This window comes from Agelaius phoeniceus, chromosome 7 (genome assembly GCF_051311805.1).
Source record: "Agelaius phoeniceus isolate bAgePho1 chromosome 7, bAgePho1.hap1, whole genome shotgun sequence".
NCBI lineage: Eukaryota > Metazoa > Chordata > Aves > Passeriformes > Icteridae > Agelaius > Agelaius phoeniceus.
The window spans coordinates 22729836-22751101 of record NC_135271.1 but is presented as its reverse complement, the minus strand read 5'-3'; the positions used below and the strand labels follow the sequence as shown (position 1 = coordinate 22751101).

At 39.7% G+C, this 21266-nt stretch overlaps 1 protein-coding gene across 12 annotated transcripts in view; it reads left to right on the top strand.

The window, feature by feature from the left end:
* The window catches only part of ANKRD44 (ankyrin repeat domain 44), a 132672-nt gene that overhangs the window by 104780 nt on the left and 6626 nt on the right, over nucleotides 1-21266 (top strand). For 6 of the 12 annotated variants that reach the window (XM_077181209.1, XM_077181215.1, XM_077181208.1 and 3 more), the window contains exons 17-28: nucleotides 1712-1738; nucleotides 7303-7374; nucleotides 8615-8816; nucleotides 12578-12656; nucleotides 13731-13848; nucleotides 14494-14710; nucleotides 15371-15458; nucleotides 16323-16406; nucleotides 17615-17760; nucleotides 18574-18656; nucleotides 19803-19885; nucleotides 20978-21069. In XM_077181209.1, coding sequence (XP_077037324.1) covers nucleotides 1712-1738; nucleotides 7303-7374; nucleotides 8615-8816; nucleotides 12578-12656; nucleotides 13731-13848; nucleotides 14494-14710; nucleotides 15371-15458; nucleotides 16323-16406; nucleotides 17615-17760; nucleotides 18574-18656; nucleotides 19803-19885; nucleotides 20978-21069 — 1291 coding nt within the window. The remainder of the gene's footprint in view (nucleotides 1-1711; nucleotides 1739-7302; nucleotides 7375-8614; nucleotides 8817-12577; nucleotides 12657-13730; nucleotides 13849-14493; nucleotides 14711-15370; nucleotides 15459-16322; nucleotides 16407-17614; nucleotides 17761-18573; nucleotides 18657-19802; nucleotides 19886-20977; nucleotides 21070-21266) is intronic. The other 6 variants (XM_077181217.1, XM_077181212.1, XM_077181211.1 and 3 more) reach the window with 1 other exon arrangement.

The window sequence follows — 21266 nt, the reverse complement described above, 5'->3', positions numbered from 1 at the left end:
CCTTTATCAGAGCAGCTCTGCACTGCAAGGCAGATAAGCCATGCCTTCCAACACTTGCTTCCTTAACCTGTGGAGAAATTGCAATCACTGACTCCATAAATCTCCAGTGTGGCTGCTGCTAATTACCTGTCTCCTATCAACACAAATGTGTTCATTCATCCATCTGAGAGCAGGACCTGGTAATTACTGATGAGTGAAGCACAGCAGGGCTGGGATAGGTGGTAAAAAGCTTTTATCCACATGGGGATCTGGCTCCAATGCTCGTCCAGTGGCAGCCCCTGGGCCTCCTTCTGACCCAGATCTCTTTATTCAGGGGAAACAACCTGGGTTTTCTCCTTTATAGTTGCCTGTTTGTCTCCACAACCAACACCCTCTTTCTTAAAGGGAGCATGTTATCTGAAGCCAGGGGCAGCAGTGTTTGGTGTGATGAATTACTTTGTGTCTATGAGAGCTTTTCCATGTGGAGCAGAGAAGCACAAAGTCATTAACTTAAGTGGTTCTAGAAAGTAGAACAATTTAGGAACTTAATGTTCAAAAATAACTTTCATACTTCTAATTTGTCTGTCAGTTGTAGAATCCTCCAAATCGTGGTAGGCTGATTTAATTGGTTGAGTTTTGATGTCAGTATTTGTGCAATATGTACCCACTGTTTAAATAATCAATGGGAGCCCAAATATGCTAGATACACTGATACAAGTTAGTTTATAGAAGTGCAATTTGTCTTAGATTTTATGTTTTGGAAAGCAGATAATTTGGATTCTAAAAATGTTTTCTAAAAAGCTAATGCTGCTTAGGAAATCAACAAGGGCAGGGATTTACTGTTTGCCCTGGCACCCTGTTGGCACTTTGCCTTGTAGGATAGAGTATTGCTTAGCATCTCTGGGGTTTATTTTCTGTCTCTCTGACACATCTTGTCTTTTTTAGTCTGTGTTTTTATTTTCCTGGGGTGGAGAAGCAAGACACTCTTTTGACAGAGAACAGCAAGGCCACTGCAGAACTTAAGGAGATATTTTTCCTTCAGTTAGGAAAGAGATCACAGACTTCTGCCATTGCCTGAAATACCTTTCTCTGTATCTGTGTGTGTGGTGTTTAAATGTTATGTGTGAAGAATATCTGGCTCCCTCAAATCTACTGAATCCAAAGAAAAGGACATTTGATCAAGGCATATTGCATTGCATTAGAGTATCAGGCTCTCAGGAAGAGCTGTGGTCACTGGGATTTTAGGGGTGCAGTCAGGTTTATTTATCCAAGGCAAGATGTTTGCCTGCACGAGCAGACTTTCAAGCAGAAACTGTCGCTGGTTTATTGGTATTTGTAGGTTTACAAAGCAATCTCACTTCATTAAGCAAAGCCTCGCACTGTGTGTGTGTATTATGTATCTGTTGATCTGTGTTTTGTCAGTTGAGGAGATTGATCTTAAACATTGTCATTATTCTCCCCTCTTCCTTCCTCTCTTATGAAGTAATGTACCTGATATCTGTCCACAGTGGCTGTGGGGTCATTGCTCCAGCAGTATTTCTGCTGGGTTGGACAGTGCATGGGGACAGACAGGGATGGGGCACACAGGCTCAGGTCCATGGTTCTGTTCATGCACTGCTTGCAATGCAGTTATTGTACAGGAAAAATAAACCAAGAAACATTTTCAGATTACCATTACACTTGAGTGTTTCTGTCTTTAATTATTCTAATTCTAATTGACATTTTTAATTAGATTGGAAGCAAAACTCCCTTGGATATAGTGAGTAAATGAAAAGCGATTGCATGTTGTGTATTTTTATTTCATCTTCTTAGTATTTTGCAAATCCTTGTATTCACTCTGGTGAAGCCTGAGGAAGAAGAATCACAACTCTTAACCAGCATGCCATGTACTTGAAGCAATTGCATGTGTGCTGCTTCTGCTTCCATTGGAATTCCTTCTTCCTGCTGCTTGCAGGCTCCAGCTTTGCCCGAGGCTGTTGCTTCTCCTCAGTCAGTCTTAGGGGCACGTTAGTGCAGTGCACGTACCTGGCTGGCATGACACTTCCCTGGATGTTAAAGTAACCTTGCATTTGGGAATGTGAAATGGAACCACACTTGGCTGTTTTCTGGAAGTTTGTGACCAATTTTAAAGTGTTTTGGAGAAGAAATGTAAATTACGTGGCTTCAAGCGAGCTTGAATTTAAAAAGTACTTGTGTTTCAGAGTAGAGGCTCAAATGAGAGGAGAGTAGCAAAAATAACACTGAAATACACATTTTCAAAATTGACTGTCACTGTATTTCACCATTCCTCAAGTTTTCTATCTAAAGAGGAAACTTCTAATAATTTCTCTAAATATAAGCCTTCCTATACCTTTTGCACACCTGTACAATTTGCAAAAGTTTATTTGGCTAAGAGTCCTTAAAGCAAAGTGTGAGGTTTTACAGAACCTCTGAGATAGAATTTCTGGCCAGAAAGAAACATGATTTTGTGATTTGAGTGTGAAAGTCCCAGGTTCAAATCTCTGCTCTGACTGACACAGGAATTGGACATCTATATCCCAAGGAGTAACCAACATATGAGGCAGGCTGGCGCTGGGGCTGATCTCTCACTCTCATTTGGAGCTGTTCTGCATTGTTTAAATACTCCCTGGGTGACAATCACCTGTCCCTATGAGCCACTGAGTATGGCACTCCTGTGGCTTAACATGAAATGATTTTGTATGGAGTGGAAGAGCTCCAAGAGAAGATCAGAGCCCCAGCTGAGAACAGCCCAGGGCCTGGAGGCCTGCTCGAGTTTTACATTTAGACATGTTTAAAGCCCTGAACAGTGTTCTCTGACATGCCAGGTAAGTGTCCTGTTTGCATGGTGGTGACTGGTCTGTTGGGTATTGGGTACTTAAACTTTCTACTGGAGGAGTTGCACAGAGCCACTCACACATCTCTTCAGGCTCAGCCTGAGCTCTTGTGAAAATACTTATTGCTCAAGTTAATTTAACTTCACCCAAATCTGTGCATGTGAGTGAAATTGATGCCAGTACTGATGAATTGGATTTTTAAAGCCTGATCTTAGGAAAGCATCAGCAGTAGGTTAAGAGGCATATTGGTTTTAACCTGATCAAATTAAAATAATTTGATCATGTGTATTTATGAATATGGAGAGAGCTTACAGGATTGCTTGTTCCCCTGAGGATATATTTGTGCCACTTCACCTTTGAATTTTTCATCAATTAGGAACAATTCTGAGATTTTTAAAATGTACTTCCCTGATTAGAGATAAAGTAGTGAAGAGGTTCATTTTACTGCTCTTTTCTGTATCATCAGAAACAACTGATGAGGGTTTTCAATCTTGTCCTGGCTACTTGCTGGAAAAGCCTTTATTTAAAAGAAGCTGCTGGTAGGTTGTTTTCCCAGAGCAGAGACAATTATCTGTTGCAATTTATCAGGAAATATGAGATGGAAAGTGACACCTAGCTCATATATTTGTATTCAGTTCTGAAAGTGACATTAAAAATCGTGACCAGTTGCCACTTCTGAATGACCTTGTGAGTGATCAGCAGCATCACTGCAGAATTCCAACTATTTCTTTTGTCTTTATTGCCTTTTGATTAGCTCTTCACATGTGTGGATATTTCTGAACACTGTTAGATGAATAACTCTTCAGAGTAAAGGTCATTTTTAGAATATACACAGCCAGTCTAATGCTTTGCCATTTTACAATCAGCATGAATGGCACCAAACTGCAGGGGTTCACCAGCAGTACTGCCAGGGTGTGTGTTGGAATGTCAAAGCTGCTTTAATTAAACTGTAAAACTCTCAGAGAAAAGTCCCTTTAACTTCAGTGCCAGTTAGCACAAACCTGGGACATACCTGTTGGGAGTGCACTGCAATGGCTGTGCCTGGAGGAGCCTGTGCATGGTGGCTTGGACAGATTCACACATTCTGTTCTTGTGGAAGGTCTGAGATAGTTCCATAGTTCCCATTGTTTCATTGTCTATGGCTTGGAGTTTCTTTTGACTCTTGCTTTGAAAAGTGCAGCTTAAACCTTTTATGCATGATGAAAGTATTATCATTTTTTTCTGCTTTATGGTAATTTTAAATTATTGACATGCTCCATGAAGCTGCATTTATTTTATTTTTTTTTAATACCAGAGCTGAATTTTAGCATATATTATGAGGACAATCATAGGAAATATCCTGACTCATTAACTGGCATATCTGAATGCCCCAAAAATGAAGGGGGGAGCCCACACTGTATCCTGCTATAGAGTCATTTATTATAACCACAGAATAAAATCAGGCAGTAAATCCTCTTATGCCTGTAAATACCCTTACTGCACCATTGAAATGGTGTGAACTGTAAAAGTTATTCATCTTCATGCTGAACTGGGGAAGAGAGTTTATAATAGTAACCTTGTAGTGCTGTTAGTTTGTAAGACTAGAACTGAATAATTGATGTTTAATCTTAGTCTGCATCTCCCAAAGCATTCTTGTTCCTGAGTCTGAAGAAGACTTCACAAAATTACTTACAGTATTAAATGATGCTGTCACAGGAAGTGAAAGGGTCATGCTGGGAATTCCCAAGAGGCAGAAAGAGAAGAAGGGTACCCTTGCCTTCAGAAAGGTGGTGACCTGCCCACAGGGGAGAGTGCCCCTCTCATGCAGGGTCTTTGCACAATTCTGACATCCACCTGAAATCTGTGGCAGTCAATACAGAGAAATGCAATCTGCTACAAGGCAAACTTTTAAAATCTCAAAAAAATCGAAAGGCAGTATGCTGGGACATGGTCCAGTCAGCCACCAGTAACCATAAACTGTTGGCAATTCATGCTTATTTGCGTGTCTTTGGTGAAATGCAGCTCCACAGGCAGGGATGGATTGCAGCACAGCAGACACGCTGGGATTGCTCTGTGAGCTCTGTGGGATTTAAGCTTCCATGGCTGCCAGGACAAATGACTCTGAATGATAAATTTACCTTTTTATAAACAGATGCAACTATGGATAGCTTCTTCCAAGTATAATGGAACTAGAGTCCCCCAAGGACACACTGTTCTATGTATTATTATAGCAAATATATGTAATTTACTATAAAAGTATCCTTAGAACCATAGAAACACTGGTAAAACTGGAGGATTTCTTGGTGACTTGGACTTGTTTTTTTTTTTATCTCTTTGTACATTATGTTTATCATTCAAGTGACTTAATTGTTAAAAAACGATGCTTGACAAGGAATGCAAAAAAACATTATTAGTGCTGTATCCTTTATCTTCCTCTTCTTGCTCTTCTTTATAATTTCTCCTTTTGCAGTGTATGGCTCTGTTTCTGAGAGCTTCCAGGTTTGCCATCAAATTCGTGTTTGCACTTGACTTTCTGATGGAGACATTCAGCCTTATGACTAATAAGCTCATTGAGCCTGGTCTGCACCAGCCTAAGCTGCTTTGACTAAGCCATGGAGATGCCTTTTGTGAGGGGCTCTCCAATCCCACAATTTGTGCCTTTAGAGCCTTAATTTTGTCAATTTTCTGTGTGGGTTTTTTCATCTATTTGAAAGGCAATTATCTGCCTTGTTCCTGGAGACTTTTGGAGCCTTCTGACAGGTGAAGGGAAGTATTTACTTGTTATGATTTTGATCCTGGAATTTCAACATGGTGATGATAAATGTAATTAAAAATGATTAAATTAGTCTGCTGTGCTGGCCTCATGGACACAGACTAAAGGCCAGTATCAGGTAGGCAGGGGAACAGGCTTAGTGCTTGGGTTTGTTTAGTGGGATTTTTTAGCTTGTTTACGCACTGGAGAAAATCAGATGCATTTGTGTATTCATAGCTGGCTACTGCTTCATCCTGTTCACAGCTCTCTTATATAAGAGAAGAACAGTGTTTCAACTGGAGGTGGTTCCACATGGCAACACCAAATGAATTTCTTAACTCTGCCCCGAACCTACCAAGAAACTGGTGGGAGGCTCGATTTTTTTTTTTTTTCTTCCTCTTAGCTGCAGGGAAGTGTTAAAATTTGCATTACCTGTTAATACACACACCTACTTGCTTATGATTTTTATCAACACATAGTCTTGACATATTGCTAGGCACAAAATATACAAGTAAATTAAACTGCTGCCTAATTTTCTAGCTTTTCCATAGGATTCAGGATAAGAGATTTGTAACACCTTATGCATTATTAAGGTGAATTTGTATTGCAGACTAAGTTGTTACACCAAAAGTTCAGGCCCACATCATTGTTTAGGAATATGCCATCATCTTGCAGCACAGGCAAGCCCCTTGTAGCCTTTCATGGTCTCTTCGGAGAATGCTCTATGTTATCATAGCCTAAAATTGTCTAGATTGTCAAAAAACTCACATACTTTGTTATTTTTCAGTCTTTTGATTAATTCCTTAGTGTCTTAAAAAAAACCCAGAAACCAAACCAGCCAACCAACCAAGTGAAAAACCTTGAGAAAGACTGAAAAATGTACTTCTAGCCTTAGAAACATTACAAGTCAGTTTTAGTTGACTGTCATGCTTTTCTGTCTTTTATACAGCCTCCCATTGGTGATTTTCTGTAAAATGCTAATTTCCAGTCCCAAAGGCTTTTGGAGACTAACTCTGAGTAATTATTAAGCAAAAGGCCAAGGACACGAGCAGTGCCACTCAACAAATGTTGAATTGTCAGTAGCATTCTCAACACTGTGTATGATTTTCTTTGCAGCCTCAGCTGGAGAAGTTGTCAGTGTCCATGTCCTTTTGTGGAGTGGTGCTTTTCCATAGCTCCTCCTTCTAGATGGATGGAAATGTCCTTGGTTTTAAGCTGTAAAATGAAGAGGATTATACAAATTTGTTACTAGATATTACTGGATGCTTGTAAGAGTTCAGGGACATGTTGCATTTTGGAAGGCTGTCATTGCAGGAGCAGATTGTTCTTTGAGTCAATTTTATAATTTATCAGTGATTCACAGCTCAGTTATAATTATTCCCAGTGCTAATTATGTGTCAGAATTACCCAAAACACTGTATCAGACATGGCTTGCACATGCTGTATAATCATGAAACTGAGCTTTCTGCAATGTAAATTTACTGAGGGCTCTATTCCACAAATCCATTGTTTTAAGGGCTCCTTTCTCACCCAAGCAGGCCCCAGGATTTCATGGAAATTAATTAATCAGGGTAAGGATGTTCATGACAAGCTTTTAAACTGGTTTTATTGCTCTACCCTGTGCAGAAAAGCTTGAAAATACTTTGCAGTCCTTCAATAATTACTGTGGCCAAAATACATCTTTGCTGATTTACAGATTTATAGTCCATGAAAATTTATCCTGTCTCATGTTTTAAGGCTTTATTTTTTTCTTCCCAGCTTCTGGAAAAAACCAACAATGTGTTTGAGGAATCTGATTCTGCAGCTACAAAAAGTCCTCTGCATTTAGCTGTAAGTATGAGATGTGTAAAGCATTTGATCAGTATTTCCTAGAATAGTTCCTTAATCTCTGTCTTTGAAGCAAGTGTAACTGTGGGCTTGTTTTGAAAAAGGTGGGAAGGGATGTAACAAAGCCAGGTTCTGGGCTGGAATTGTTAATTAAGTTTTAGGCAGTTGAAGCTCTTGGCTCTTCCTGACTCTAACACTTGGCTAAGAAGATGACACTGACACTGAAGTGAAATTAAATGGAAATTCACACTTGTATTTAGAACCAGGTTACAAATATGTGGCCAAAGCTTGAGTCTAGGCTTTGCTCATGGAATGAGATTCTCTGATGTTCTGGTGGAGAGGTGCAGTGCAAAAAGACTGTTTGGTACCCAGCAGGGTGTGGGACAGCATTTAAAGCCCAGCAGTGCCCTGTGAGAATGCTATGGACACTGGCATATCACAACAGGATCCAGCAGTTTCAATGTCTTTAGGCATGGCGAGTTCACAGCTTCAACAACTCTGATAACACTAACTATACAACTGGCTGTAAATAAAAAGGATGCTCTGATACAGCAGTGAGGAGAGGAGGGCAGGCCCTACAAAGCTGAACAAAACATTTCCAATTTCTGGCACTGTCCACTGGGTTTTTGCAACGCCGCCCCTGTTTGTGCTGCTGACCCCAGGGTGGCTGCAGGTCTGGAAGTGCATCTGCTTGTTCACTGGAGTTGTTTTACCAAATGACCCTGCTGGCAGGAATTCTCCATGAAGCATCAGCAGGTCAAGTTTGTATTTGCACAATGATCTGGTTTGAGAATGACTTTTTTTTTAATTGGAGACCAGCACATGTGTTGAATTCAGCACCAGTCAGGTGATAATCCATGGAGCTCTCTAGTAAATCTGGTTTTTAAAGCAAATGTTTCCCTGTCAGATACTGTAGCATGTGGAAAATGAATTGCTGATTGACCTGTGCTGGCTTGGTAAATTATTGCCTGAAATTTCCTCACTTTGGATTGTACTAGAAGGTTGGAGCAAATCAAGAATCATAATTGCTTTTCCTAAACTCTAGGTATTTTTAAATTTCTTGGGTACAGTGTAATTTGGAAAAATCCTTTCAGGCTGAAGAGAGAGTCATAAGGAATCAATAAAACAGATTTCTGTTGTGTTTAGGAGACATTGAAAGGGCTGGATTTTATTCACAATTTATAGGAAAGGTCTTTGAAAGACAGGAGTTGTGTCCTTTACATGACACATTTCATAATTCTAGGCCTATAATGGTCATCATCAAGCTCTGGAGGTGCTTCTGCAATCTCTGGTGGATCTGGATATCAAGGATGACAAGGGACGCACTGCTCTGGACTTGGCTGCATTCAGAGGACATGCAGAGTGTGTGGAAGCTCTCATCAGCCAGGGTGCTTCTGTCACTGTAAAGGACAATGTCACCAAAAGGACCCCCCTCCATGCCTCAGGTGAGTGTGATCTTATGCTGCTCTTGTGGTGTCAACCCTCCCACACTGAAGCAGGTACATTTACTTACCTGCTGTTGCTATGCACATTTCTTCTAAAGGGAGGAACATTCTCACATGTCCTGAGGAGTGATACTTCTTTGCTGATGTTGTACATTTAAACCATTTCTCTGCTGTTTCATTCATCTTTTTCTCCTCTACCCCTGTGGTTCAGTCATCCCTCATACAGAATCCCATATTTTTGCATACCACTACTGCTCTGCCCTTACCTGCTTGCCCCTCTCTGTCACCACCTACTCTTGAGGAGGTGTGATGTTTCCCTCATGACACCTTCCCTTGCTGCTTCTTCAGCCAAATAATCAGGGGAAGAGGGAACACTTGCCTCGCTGCTTCTCCTTTGGAAGAAGGGTTGAAAAATAGATGTGGGCTCTGATTGGCAATGAAAATGTTCTGGTGTTCAAAACTTGCACCCATTTGCAGTGGCAACACCACAGAAATTCACCCCCCCCTCTTTCAGGCTCCTCCTCCTGAGCCAGCCTGCAAACTTGCACTTGCTGGCAGCCTGCTCCTTTCCTCATGTGTGGGGTGTTAATTATGTAACATGCAAAATGAGCTGGGAAATGTAGACTTTGTCATTGATTTGATGGTTATTATTTGACAGGTACCTGTCAGGTAAACATGCAGAGGTGCCAAAGGGATTGTGTCTCCTCTGCTGTTCCAGGAGGGGCTCCGTGCAGGGTAGCAGTGGCCTCTAGTGGGAAGGAAAATTAATACCACGTGGATAATTAATTCAGGACCAGACTTAATTGTTTTCCTGCTTATCTTTTAATCTTGCTGAAATGCATATATATTCTGTAGTATCAGGTTATTCTCTATGTGTGATCATGTAAGTGCAACCTAGAAACAGAGGTCAAATAGACTTAGCAATTTTGTCTGCAGTACTGAAGGAAATGCTCGTAACAGACCCACACTGCATACTAAAAATGCTTCCTGTCTGCTTAAACTTTGCATCAGAACTCAGAACATTCCTCCCCATGATAAATACTGATGGTTTAATTAATTGAAATCAATATTAGTGCTACCACAAAACTAAGCTGTGGTGATCAAGAGCTTTCCCTGTAGTTACTTCAAACATATCCTGGGATCTGATGTGAACAAGGTGTGACTGTCTGGCACGTCATCACTATAGCAAAGATTTGCATTTATTTAAAAATGTGGTTATAGTGACATAAGTTTCCAGCTGTCACAACTGAACCATAAAGGTTCTTCAGTACTTCAGTACAGTGAATGGTAACAAAGCCGTATTTTTGTTAGCAGCTCTGACTTAAAATACTAATCTGTTGAATAAATTGAGTACATTTGTTGAATGGAAGATGTTATTTTAATACACACTTTTCTTACCTTCACATAATTTCAGATTGTGTTCCCCCCACCCCCTTTTAATTTGTTTTTTAATCACCTCCATCACTGTAGTATTGAGTGCCTTCCATGTGAAACCAGTAGGAAGATTCATTGCAGACTTTTCTGGTCCATTATGCTTTTTGCTTCTCAGATTACAAAGCATTCCCAGGAGTGCAAATAAATTGTTCTTTAAATTTGCAGTGAAGCAAAATAAGTCAGATAGATATGTGTTAAGAGCAAACACACACATATAGAAAAAACCCAACCAAGAAAAAAGGCAAAAAATCCTACCCAGGAATGAGACACAAAAGGGAACATGTACCTTGAGCAGAATGGAAAGTAATGCACAGACGGGTCGAGTATTTGAACTCCTTAGTAAGGAAATTCACCACTGGCATGAATTTGAAAACTTTCAAATGTGAGTTAAGTGCACTTCAGGTAAATATTCATTAAGACAACGTTTAGAACCCTCCACTCAAGAGCTCTGTAGAGTTCTGTGGAAATGATCTCTGGGTAAAGCTCCTACCCCCCCCTGCTCCAGACATCCCCCTGCAGAGTGCCCGTTTCCATGCTGCCGTTCCCAGGGAGGAGGAGTGTTGGAGCAAGGCTGGTGCCACCTGCTGGGAGCTGCTGGACGTTCCGAGTCTGTGCTGCAGGTGTGCGAGGTCAGCTGGTGCCTCCTGAGAAATCCAGCAGAATTCTTGCTGAATGATTGCCCTGAGTGCCAGCGTGCATTTGCACACACAGAATGAGCACTTGCTCGTGCTGCACCGGGAAGAAACACGAAGGCAATGTGTGCCCATCCCCTTCAACTTGTTTGCCCTCATTCCTTCTCATTACACCAGCATAATTGCTGAACACTGAGCTCAGGAGGCCTCAGTGGTGGATTGGATGACAGAATTCTGCACCTTTGTGTCAGTAAAGGGATTTGTGACTTGAGAACTCACCTAATGAAGTGTTTCTTTTTTCTGACTGTACCCATGAAGTAATAGACTTCCTCTGGCTTCATAACATGGAGAATTTCCTTTGCCCAAATGATATGTTCCCTGTGTAATTTCATTACCACCAGCCTCTCCTCTGGCTAGGCTGGGGAATCCATTGCAAGTGTTCCCCTGGTGTTAGTGTTGTGGGTCTGTTGGCAAAACTAATGTTCCCTGCAGGGTCTGTAATGCTTAGCAATCACTGGGTCAGCTTCTAGGAGTTTCTGGGAGAATCTCTTCTGAAACTCATTTACCAAAATCATTTTCACACATCTTTGTGAACAAGTTATGATTTCTCTTCCTCCTGCTGGGAAAAAGAACAGACCTTTATTTCCCCCCTCAATCCAGTGAATCACCAGCCCTGCAGAACTGTTTGCATGTTATCTATATGTCATTATTTAGTGGTAAATAACTAAAAATGCCTTTTATTTTTCTGGCTAAATCAACTAAGATTATTTTTGGATGAGTAATTTAAATGTGATGATGTGCACCAGTTTCTCTGCCAGCATGATGTGACATAGGTGGTGTCCAAGGGTTTTGCCTCAGCCCACAGGGTGTAGGCAGTGTGAATGCATGACTTGCTGTAATAAGAACACAACGTGTATCTACTGAGCACAGGAATTGTTTTTCAAAGAAGAAAATATCTGTCTCTTCATCCCATGAAAGTCTGAAGCCTTAGAGCCAGCTGACACACAGATGGGATTCAGTGTCAGGCCCTACAGAATGTAGAGACTCAAAGCTGTTTCATAGCAGCAATGGGTTACATAAAAAACCCAAAACAACAAAACCCAAAAAAACCTCCCCAAATATTCCCCCCCCCCCCAGCAAAATCCCCAAACACCACAAAACCCAAATGTTTTGATAAGTCTTATTTTTGATAAAATGGATAATCTCGAAGGAATTTTAGTCTCTGGTGTTCTGTGCTTTTATGAATATGGCATTTGTTTCATTGGTCATTCTTTACAGATTTTTTTTTTCATAGCAGCAGTGAACTACTCACTTGTACAGTGCAGATAAAATTAAGGAGCCTTGACAATGTACTTCCTGCTGTGTTCCAACCCTGAGCAAAGAAAGCCTTGCCTGCTGCTCAGTCTAGGGGATTTTGAAATGCTGTCTGCTTTAGTAGAAATCTTCTCAGAAGGGAATATCACAATTTCTGTTTTACTCATTTGGGATTTTTGTATCTAAGAGAACCAGTCCTCACCTTCATGAGGTCAAGGAAAAAACAGCTCACCATTTCACTGGCACAAGTTAAATGAAAATTGGGGGAATGTTGATCTGTTATATGGTGGAGTATTTTCCTTGTTTATAAGGGCATTTCTTATCCCTAAGCATTCCAGTGGAAAAATATCTGAAATTAAATACAGTTTTTTTCCTTTACAGTCATTAATGGCCATACACCTTGTTTACGGTTGCTGCTGGAGGTTGCAGACAACCCTGATGTGACAGACGCCAAAGGACAGTAAGTTTTCTTTGTGGGCTTTTTTTTTCAGCTCTGTAATTCAAATAGCATCTCCTATTTCTCACAAAAAAAGTACTTACTTGAAACACTGTATTTCCTGCACTTCTCCTCATAGAATTTGGCAGAGATTACAAAGTACACATTTAGTTGATGTAAGCCATGTGGAAAGGACTAATCATTAATCTTAGCCTCTGCTCCATACTTTAAACAGTCTTTTATAGATGTTGAGGGCCAGATTCAATAAAAAGTGAACAGGCTTCTGAGATATTTCTATAAAGTCGTCTTCTTTCTAAAAGATTGCTATTCTAGGGTTTATTTGATACATTAGACTGGTGCAGTAGGACACAGTGTTTATTTGAGGTGACATGCGCATCTGAGATGTTCCTACAAAAACTTTACTGCTTCTTAAACGGCTGTTATAGAGGGAAAATAAGATACATTTTTAAAGTGAAAATGTGAATAGTTTAAGAAACTCATTTGGGGTGTCTGGAACATATAATGTTGTACATATAATGTCTGCACATTTAATTTTAAATGGCATTAGTCTGCCTAAAAACAGATGGAGAATAGATCTTGTTCAGAACCAAATGAAAGATATGTTAGTCTAACTTTTAGCTTGAATATTTCCCTCAGGTCTCTTCATCCCCTTTAAGCAAATGTGCAGCATTTGCAAAAGAAATACTTTGGGTCATTGTCATCTTAGTAACTAGCAAGGACAGGCATTCACAAGACTTGATATTGTAAAACTCTTGTGTCACTGGAGGTGACAGTAATTGTAGGTTATTAAGAGAACAGATTGTCTTGAATGGTGTTGCTCTGTAAACTGCTTACAAGTGGGTTTGTTACTATTTCAGTCCTGGCAGTTGGTTGTTAAACATCTCAATAATTTCATACCAAAGGTCTTCACTTGGGTGTCATATATGAGTATGGGGAAAAGAAATGGGTTCATGGGTAGGAGTGGCAAGAAATGCAGAGCTTCCTGATTTCTCTTGTAAGTTAGCAGGGACAAATAGTATCCCATTTTATAGCTATGACTGCTCTGTTTGTTTGTTTGTTTGTTTGTTTTTTCCCTAGAACTCCATTAATGCTTGCAGTGGCATATGGGCACATTGATGCTGTTTCTTTATTACTTGAAAAAGAAGCATCTGTAGATGCAGCTGATCTCCTGGGATGCACAGCTTTACATCGAGGGGTGACTTAATTTTTATAATCCTTTATTATTTGTTTTGCTGTGACTACAACTCACTTATAAGTACAGGGATGTTTAAATCTAGAGAACACTGTAAATGATTGGAAACATGACCAAGCATAATCAATGAGATACAAAGCAAGGCAGATCTGCTCTTAATAATGCTTTGCTTTTATTTCACATTTGTGTTAATAATGATTAGATCACTTTTTTTTTTCTCTAGACACTCTATAATAGTAGTCATTATTCTTGTAACTGACCAGCTTAAGAATTCTGAAAATAATTTCTTTGAAAGAACTGGCCAGTAGTTACTTTCATTTTTCTAGGAATGGTGCAAGTCCTGTAAGATTTTTTCTAGAGGCAGTGAAACTTGAGGCAGATCTAATCTTTTCTAGTCCAGCTTGACTAAGCTGACTTTCCTAGCTAAGTCTAGCTTCTTACCCAATGTGGAGCTGATGCAAGGGATGATATTTATACAGAACTTTATGATAACTGTAGTGAGCAGTTCAGCAGGTGAGCAAAGGGGCTCTCATCTCTGCCTGCTGAATTCCATCCACACATTTCATGTTCACAAGTGTCAATCACATTCCATATTTGGGGCAAGAATCTGTGTTACGTCAACCTCTTTACTCCTTCCTTTGTTACCAGATCATGACTGGGCATGAAGAATGTGTTCAGATGCTGTTAGAGAAAGAAGTCTCTATTTTGTGTAAAGATGCCAGAGGCAGGACCCCTCTGCACTTTGCAGCAGCTCGGGGTCACGCCACGTGGCTGAGCGAGTTGCTGCAGGTGGCACTTGCCGAGGAGGACTGCAGCCTCAAGGACAACCAGGGCTACACGCCCCTGCACTGGGCTTCCTACAATGGTAAGGCTCTCCCGGGGCTGCTGCCCGGGTCAGCTTGGAGGGAGCTGGTGGAGGAGCTTGCAGTGAAGAGGCAAATGAACCCTGTGTGCTGTCTGTGCTAGCATTTGCTGCGTGCACCCTTCAGTTCGTAGCTCCCAGGGACTTTGTGGCTCATCTGCTCCAAGTCACAAGAAGCCAGGATGAAATTCTGGTTTTATTCATGTCCATGCTGAAATTGATTTCTGTGTGACCAGGAATGCTCCTTTGAGCTCTTGGTGCAAGAGACCATGTGAATAGATGGATATTCTGAACTGAACTGATTATTCTAAAATGGATAATCTGAACTCATTGCTTGATGTAAGGATAAAGCTTCTTTGATATAAGGATAAAGCTTCTCAGTACTGACATTTAAGCTTTGGATGTAATGCAACATACATGACACCACATTAAAAAGAGCTTTTTTGCTTTCCTTTTTTCTTAATAAATGCTAATATTAGCCCAGATCTCTCTTGCTGCTGCCATAAAATTTAAAAATCCTCTGATTTATCACGTAAGAGCTTATATACACATCATGTTCAATTTTGACCTTAAAAGTGTTAGATTCCAACCTATGTAAGCCCAATATGAATTAAGTGAACTATCTGCTTTGTACAACACTGTGAAATATCTGCTCTCTCACAGGTCATGAAAACTGCATAGAGGTACTATTGGAACAAAAACTTTTCCACAAGTTCTATGGTAATAGCTTCTCTCCATTGCACTGTGCCGTGTAAGTAGAAATCTCCAGTAACAACTGAGTGTTGCTTTAGGATATGTCTGCAGAAAGTAGCACTATGAGAATAAGCCAAGCTTTTTTGGAAATTATTTGCATGAGTAAATTATTTTAAAGCTGATCACTTGAAATAAAATTCTTTTGGCTGAAACATATTATTTTAAATGAGAATTTCTAGTAATTAGCTTTGAAAAAAAATTCAGTATTTGTATTATTTTAAACGAGTATGCAATTTTCAAGACTAATAAAATGCATGCAATTTAAACATGTGTGCAAATTTAAAATTAAAATAGCTTTTAATCCAATGTGGAAGTGTGTTACCTATGCTGTGTGTCTACTACTGTTACTAAATGCTGTTCATTTTCATAAAGAAATGAGACAAATTAGCAGAACCCAGAAAAAGTGTTAATTGAACACATCCATCAAATCAAAGTACCAAATGTGTGAGTTGGAAGGAGATGTAGGTTTCAGTACCTTAAACATTAGAATAAATCTCTCTTTATGTAAGTGTTTATGACTGAGTGCTTTCCAGGCCCAGGGGTGTTTTACATACAGGCTAAGGATTTTAAGATATTAAGGTTTTAATCCTAGCTTTGTTCTGGACTTGGAAATTACCTTGGTGCATAGTGAATTACGCATCAGCTTTGCTTTAGAGACTGAAATCCATCATAGCAGATGCAGTTTGGTTAAAAGGAGAAATTATGAATATGCAGAAGCGTGACTAAAAGCATTAAGACAAAGGCATATTAGGGTAACTTAGAAATAACCACTAAGAAATATTAATGGGCAGTCAAGTAAACCAATATTGGAAAGTGAAAAATATGTAGACATGGCCTTTTAAAAATGTGTTTTCTTTGGCAGAATCAATGATCATGAAAACTGTGCATCACTACTCATTGGAGCCATCGATGCCAGCATTGTCAACTGTGAGGATGACAAAGGAAGGTAACAGTTCCTTGGACAAATTGCATCTCATGACTCCATTTAGTATTTTTCATAGTTCTTTCTGAACCTCTGGCACTAATCCTTATCTGCTATGGTTGAGCTAAGACTTGTCATGCTGACTCTTTCAGACAGCAGTTTACAGCACAGCTAAAAGGTGTCTCACTTGAAGCAAGAATATGAAATATTCAATGTCAGAGTGCATATGAAAAAATATAGAAGTAATAGTATTTTGTTAGTTTAGAACTGCTATGGCTATAGGCCGTTTCCCTGGACCTGTTTTCTTTGTTAAATGTTTAAACACATTTATCTTTGCTAAATGGAGCGATATTATGTACATACAGAAAAGTATTTCATTAATGGTTTCCATGTTATGTTGGCATTCTCAGGGCACACAGCTGAGAATATCTACCCAGGAAAATAAAACTATTACAGCAAGAGATGGGCATTCAGCCCAATCCTTTATTTGTCACATTGAGAATCTCCTCACCATATATGTATATATTTAATTAAAATTGCTAAAGTTCTAAAAAGTGAACACTTATTGTTTTCTTTGATTAGAACAAATTTTATACCCTCAGTAATTACATAATTCTGTGAGGATAAGAGCACCTCACCTTTGCTGATAAGCAAAACAGAAGCAGCACTGAGCTGGGCTGTGTACCAACTATCTTTCATCTCTAGCAGTCACCCTTCCGACCCAAAATGCCAAAGAGCCACAGGGAATGAATTCCAATGTCTTTGTCTTGTAGAAACTGATAACCTTCAAGGTGGATTGAATTCCTTCTGCCCTTTATAGTAGTGCAGTTATTTGTGGCTTGTTGCTGCAGTATCTTTGACTACAATTCAAAATATTTAAATTTTTTAAAATAATGAATCTATTCTTTTCTGATAGTTCTTCCCAACTGAGGCTTGGTAAAAAGTAAAATCAGATTAATAAGGACGAGGGATTGTAGTGCTTTTCATGTTACACAATATCCTCTATTAAAATAGGCTGCCAATACAAGATTCTTCACAGCGTCATATCTCCACACTATCATATCCACCTTTGGAGACTGGAAATATTATTTAACTTACTTCAGCTGCTGCTACTACAACCTTCTTATGGTGATAACTCTGACAGGGAAAAGCCCTGAAACCTCTTGCACGTGGAGGTTTTTGGGGGGCTTGGGCTGTTGCCCCTCTGTAGCTGTGTGGGTGTTGCTCCCCAGGACTCCCCTGCACGCCGCAGCCTTTGCTGACCACGTGGAGTGCCTGCAGCTGCTGCTGAGCCACAGCGCGCGGGTGAACGCGGCCGACCGCGCGGGCAGGACGCCGCTCATGATGGCAGCGCACGGCGGGCACCTGGGCGCCGTCGGTGAGTGACCGCTGCCCTGGCCCTGCCCTCTGTCCGGCACTCCTGCCCCACAGGGGAGCCCTGGCATCCTGGCAAAACTGTGCGAGGAAAATAGATTGTGTGCATCATGCCCTTATGCGAGAAGATAGCTTTTCATCCATTAAAAATACTACTTTCTCTGCAGTCTTAGTGAATATTTGCAATAACAATTCTGAGTCTTTCTTCCTCCCAAGAGCACGAGGGCAGTAGTAATTCTGTTCTCCTTTACTTCCTTGATTTTAGGGAGCAGTAAAGCTGCATGTATTAAAAAGATTATGTAAGCTTTTCCATCCTGTTTTATAGGAAGCCCCATTCTTGAAAAGGCAGCTACGTTTTCCAGGCTGGACTATGTGCCACAGGCACACTGATTTGGGGACCTTATGGGCTTTGCAGAATTACCTTTTCTCTAGCTTCAACAGCACAGGCTGCACCCCAAGTTCTTTATATCCCCTTAGTCCTCTCAAAGCAGGATTTACAGTTGTTCTGAGGCAGAGGATTCAGGCTAAAAATGCTGATCTGCAAATAGGGAAGTTCATAAATAAATTAAGATCAATATATGTTTGACAGTTTGGGGCACCACAAACAAGCTGTTAGCTCTGCATTTGCCTGCTGATTAACTGCACAAGATTAGTCTGTTCTCATTCACTAATTTCATTATTATAAGGCTTACATCATATAAAGACTTAACTGATTAGCCTCTATGCACATGTATATTGAAATAGTAATTTTTTCCTCTCTTTTGACATGTTCATCTGCCCATTGGATTTCTTCATTGATTTCTACTCTATACCTCAGACTTTTTGGTGAACATTGCCAAGGCTGACCTGACATTAAAAGATAAAGAATTGAATACATCTTTGCACTTGGCTAGCAGTAAAGTAAGTTGAACAGCTCTCTGTGCTTTTATTCTCATCAGTCCATATGAATGTATGTGTGCGTTTATGCTCCCAAGTTTTTTTCTGCAGTGGAAATGTGGTGGTCACAGTTGTGGTGAGGAAGGGAAAGTTGTTCCAAGCTTTTTCTCTTGTCTGTTTTAAAGTATTGTACATTGAGAAATAGGGATGGCTCTTAGGACAGCTGAAACATAAGTGACACTAAGAGAAGTAAAGGAAACCCTTTAAAGTTTTACTAGATAATCTCACTGTAAAACAGCTTAAAAGGTTTAATAACAAAGAAAAATAAAATTATTTTTTATTTATCTCCAATTCCTGTGAAAGGAGACCAAAATTTTCTCTTAACAAAGCAGGAGTGAAACCAGAGGTTTCACACTGATTAGATGGGTGATGGTGTCTCTTCCTAAGCCTTCTTCCTCTTAATTCCAATTTCTACTGCTATTTCTGCAAGAAAATATGCACAGAGGATTCCCTTTCCTCTTCTTTTGCTCCTACCCACAGATTGGATTCCAGTGTGATCATATTACTCCAGTTTCTGCAGACACATGAGCCTTGCTGAATTCTCAAGGTCCTTCAGGCAGCTCTTCCCCTGCCAGGACTGTAGGCTCAGCATCTGCAACTTGTGGTGCAGAAACAGGATCAGAAATAAGGCCTGGATCTGTATTATTCCCAAAGTTCCTTTGTTAGAGCTCTCTGACAAGGAAGAGGTTTTCTAGCAGCTTATTAATAATACAGAAAGGCATTTAAAGAGCCACAGAGTGTGGTATTCGTTTCTGAGATGAAAGCATTCTGTGTCACTGTGTAGTTCTGATAAATCATCCACTGAATGTTCACTCAAGAGAAAACAGCATTCTCTGAAAGCTGAGGAAGTGAATTCATATTTAATGAATGCAGGGTTGAAAGACAGGTGAATGTCTGCATTTCTAAATGTGCTCAAACATCCCAGCAGTAGTGGTTCACAAATGGTATTTTAGGACTCACTTAGTTCACCTTCTACACAGGCTGACTGAGCAGCATCTTTTATATTTCAATTGAGTTATTAAATTTCACTTTTATTATGTAACATTTCTTTTGCTTCAATTTCAAACTCCTCAGCAAATTAACGCTTTTGGGTTTTTTCCCTGACTACAGGGTCATGAAAAATGTGCCTTGTTAATACTTGACAAGATCCAAGAACAGAGCCTTATTAATGCAAAAAATAATGCATTGCAGACGTAAGTATAGCCTGATCCTCTCAAGTTCAGTGGATTTACCAGAATATTCCAGTTTACCATTTCAAATTCATGTCTCAGATTACTTAATAGAACAGTAAAGGTAATTTCTGATTTTTTGGAATGCTTTCCCTTGAAAAAGACCCAAACTGTATTGCACTCTCACTTTTAATTTTGATTCTGTTCGTGCCATTTCTATGCATGATCTGGTGGAAAAATTATATGAGGTCATTTATTTAAAGACTATATCAAAATGTCTATTAATCATGTGAATGTGTAAGTGTACATCTGGCATTTTCTAGCTTTTTGAGCTTCACCCCAAATTTAAATAATTTATTTAGACTTACTTAGACAGATAGGTGTCTGTCATTTAGTTCTCTGAAGGTTTTTTAGGTAATATTTTATGTGCAACTTCTGTCCATAGCATATGTTATCAGCTGCAACTGTTTGTTGGCATGGGGAATCCCACCACAGGAGATTCAACCATGAGTTCAGGTGGCAAATCACCTAGAGCTTGCAGAAGAATTTATTCCATCTTAGCCCTTTTTCCCCCTCTTCCAACATGAAAATGTTTTTTCCTGTCCTGCTAGCTGTCCCCAAACCAGAGCATTGGGTGTTGGGCCAGGAAAGGAGCAAACCAATGGCTATTTTTAATTTCCAGCTGCTCTGCACTAGCAGAGATTAGCAATTGAGTATTCAAGGATAAAAAGGCAATACAATTATATTGAACAGCCTGTAGCAGCCAGAATTAAGGACAGAACACAGGCACTTATTCAGTCTTGGATTCCTTTTTCTTTTAAACATCAATTGTGTGCTGCAAACAGTGCAAAAATGAGAACCTTTTAAATAAAGTCTTTAGGCTGGAAAGTATTAAGCAATGGTGTACTTGCACAAAAAAACTCTTGTTTTATAGATGTGGAACATGACAATTATTTCAAAGGCTGCAGTAAAATTTAGTGTCTACGATATAATTCTAATGATCCAAGGAAGGAAACCATTATGTTTCACATGCTCAATATGCTTTAAGCATTGCCTAACTTTGTTTAGAAAATCTGTTGTAAACTGAAGTTGAATTTAGTTGTTATGTTTTTGTAGACCTCTTCATATTGCTGCACGAAATGGCCTAAAGATGGTGGTTGAAGAGTTGCTGGCCAAAGGGGCCTGTGTCCTGGCAGTAGATGAAAATGGTAAGTAAATGATACACTATGACAATCTTCAGTGGGACCCAACAGGTAATTTTACAACAGACTGAAGCAATAGACTTAAAAGGTAATGATAGACTTCATTGATGCTTTTATCCTTCCAAAACAGGCAATGAGTTGTGTGAGTACCTATTAAAAAAAAGGAAAATTAAAAGATACTCTTTCTTTAGTATAAGAATCTA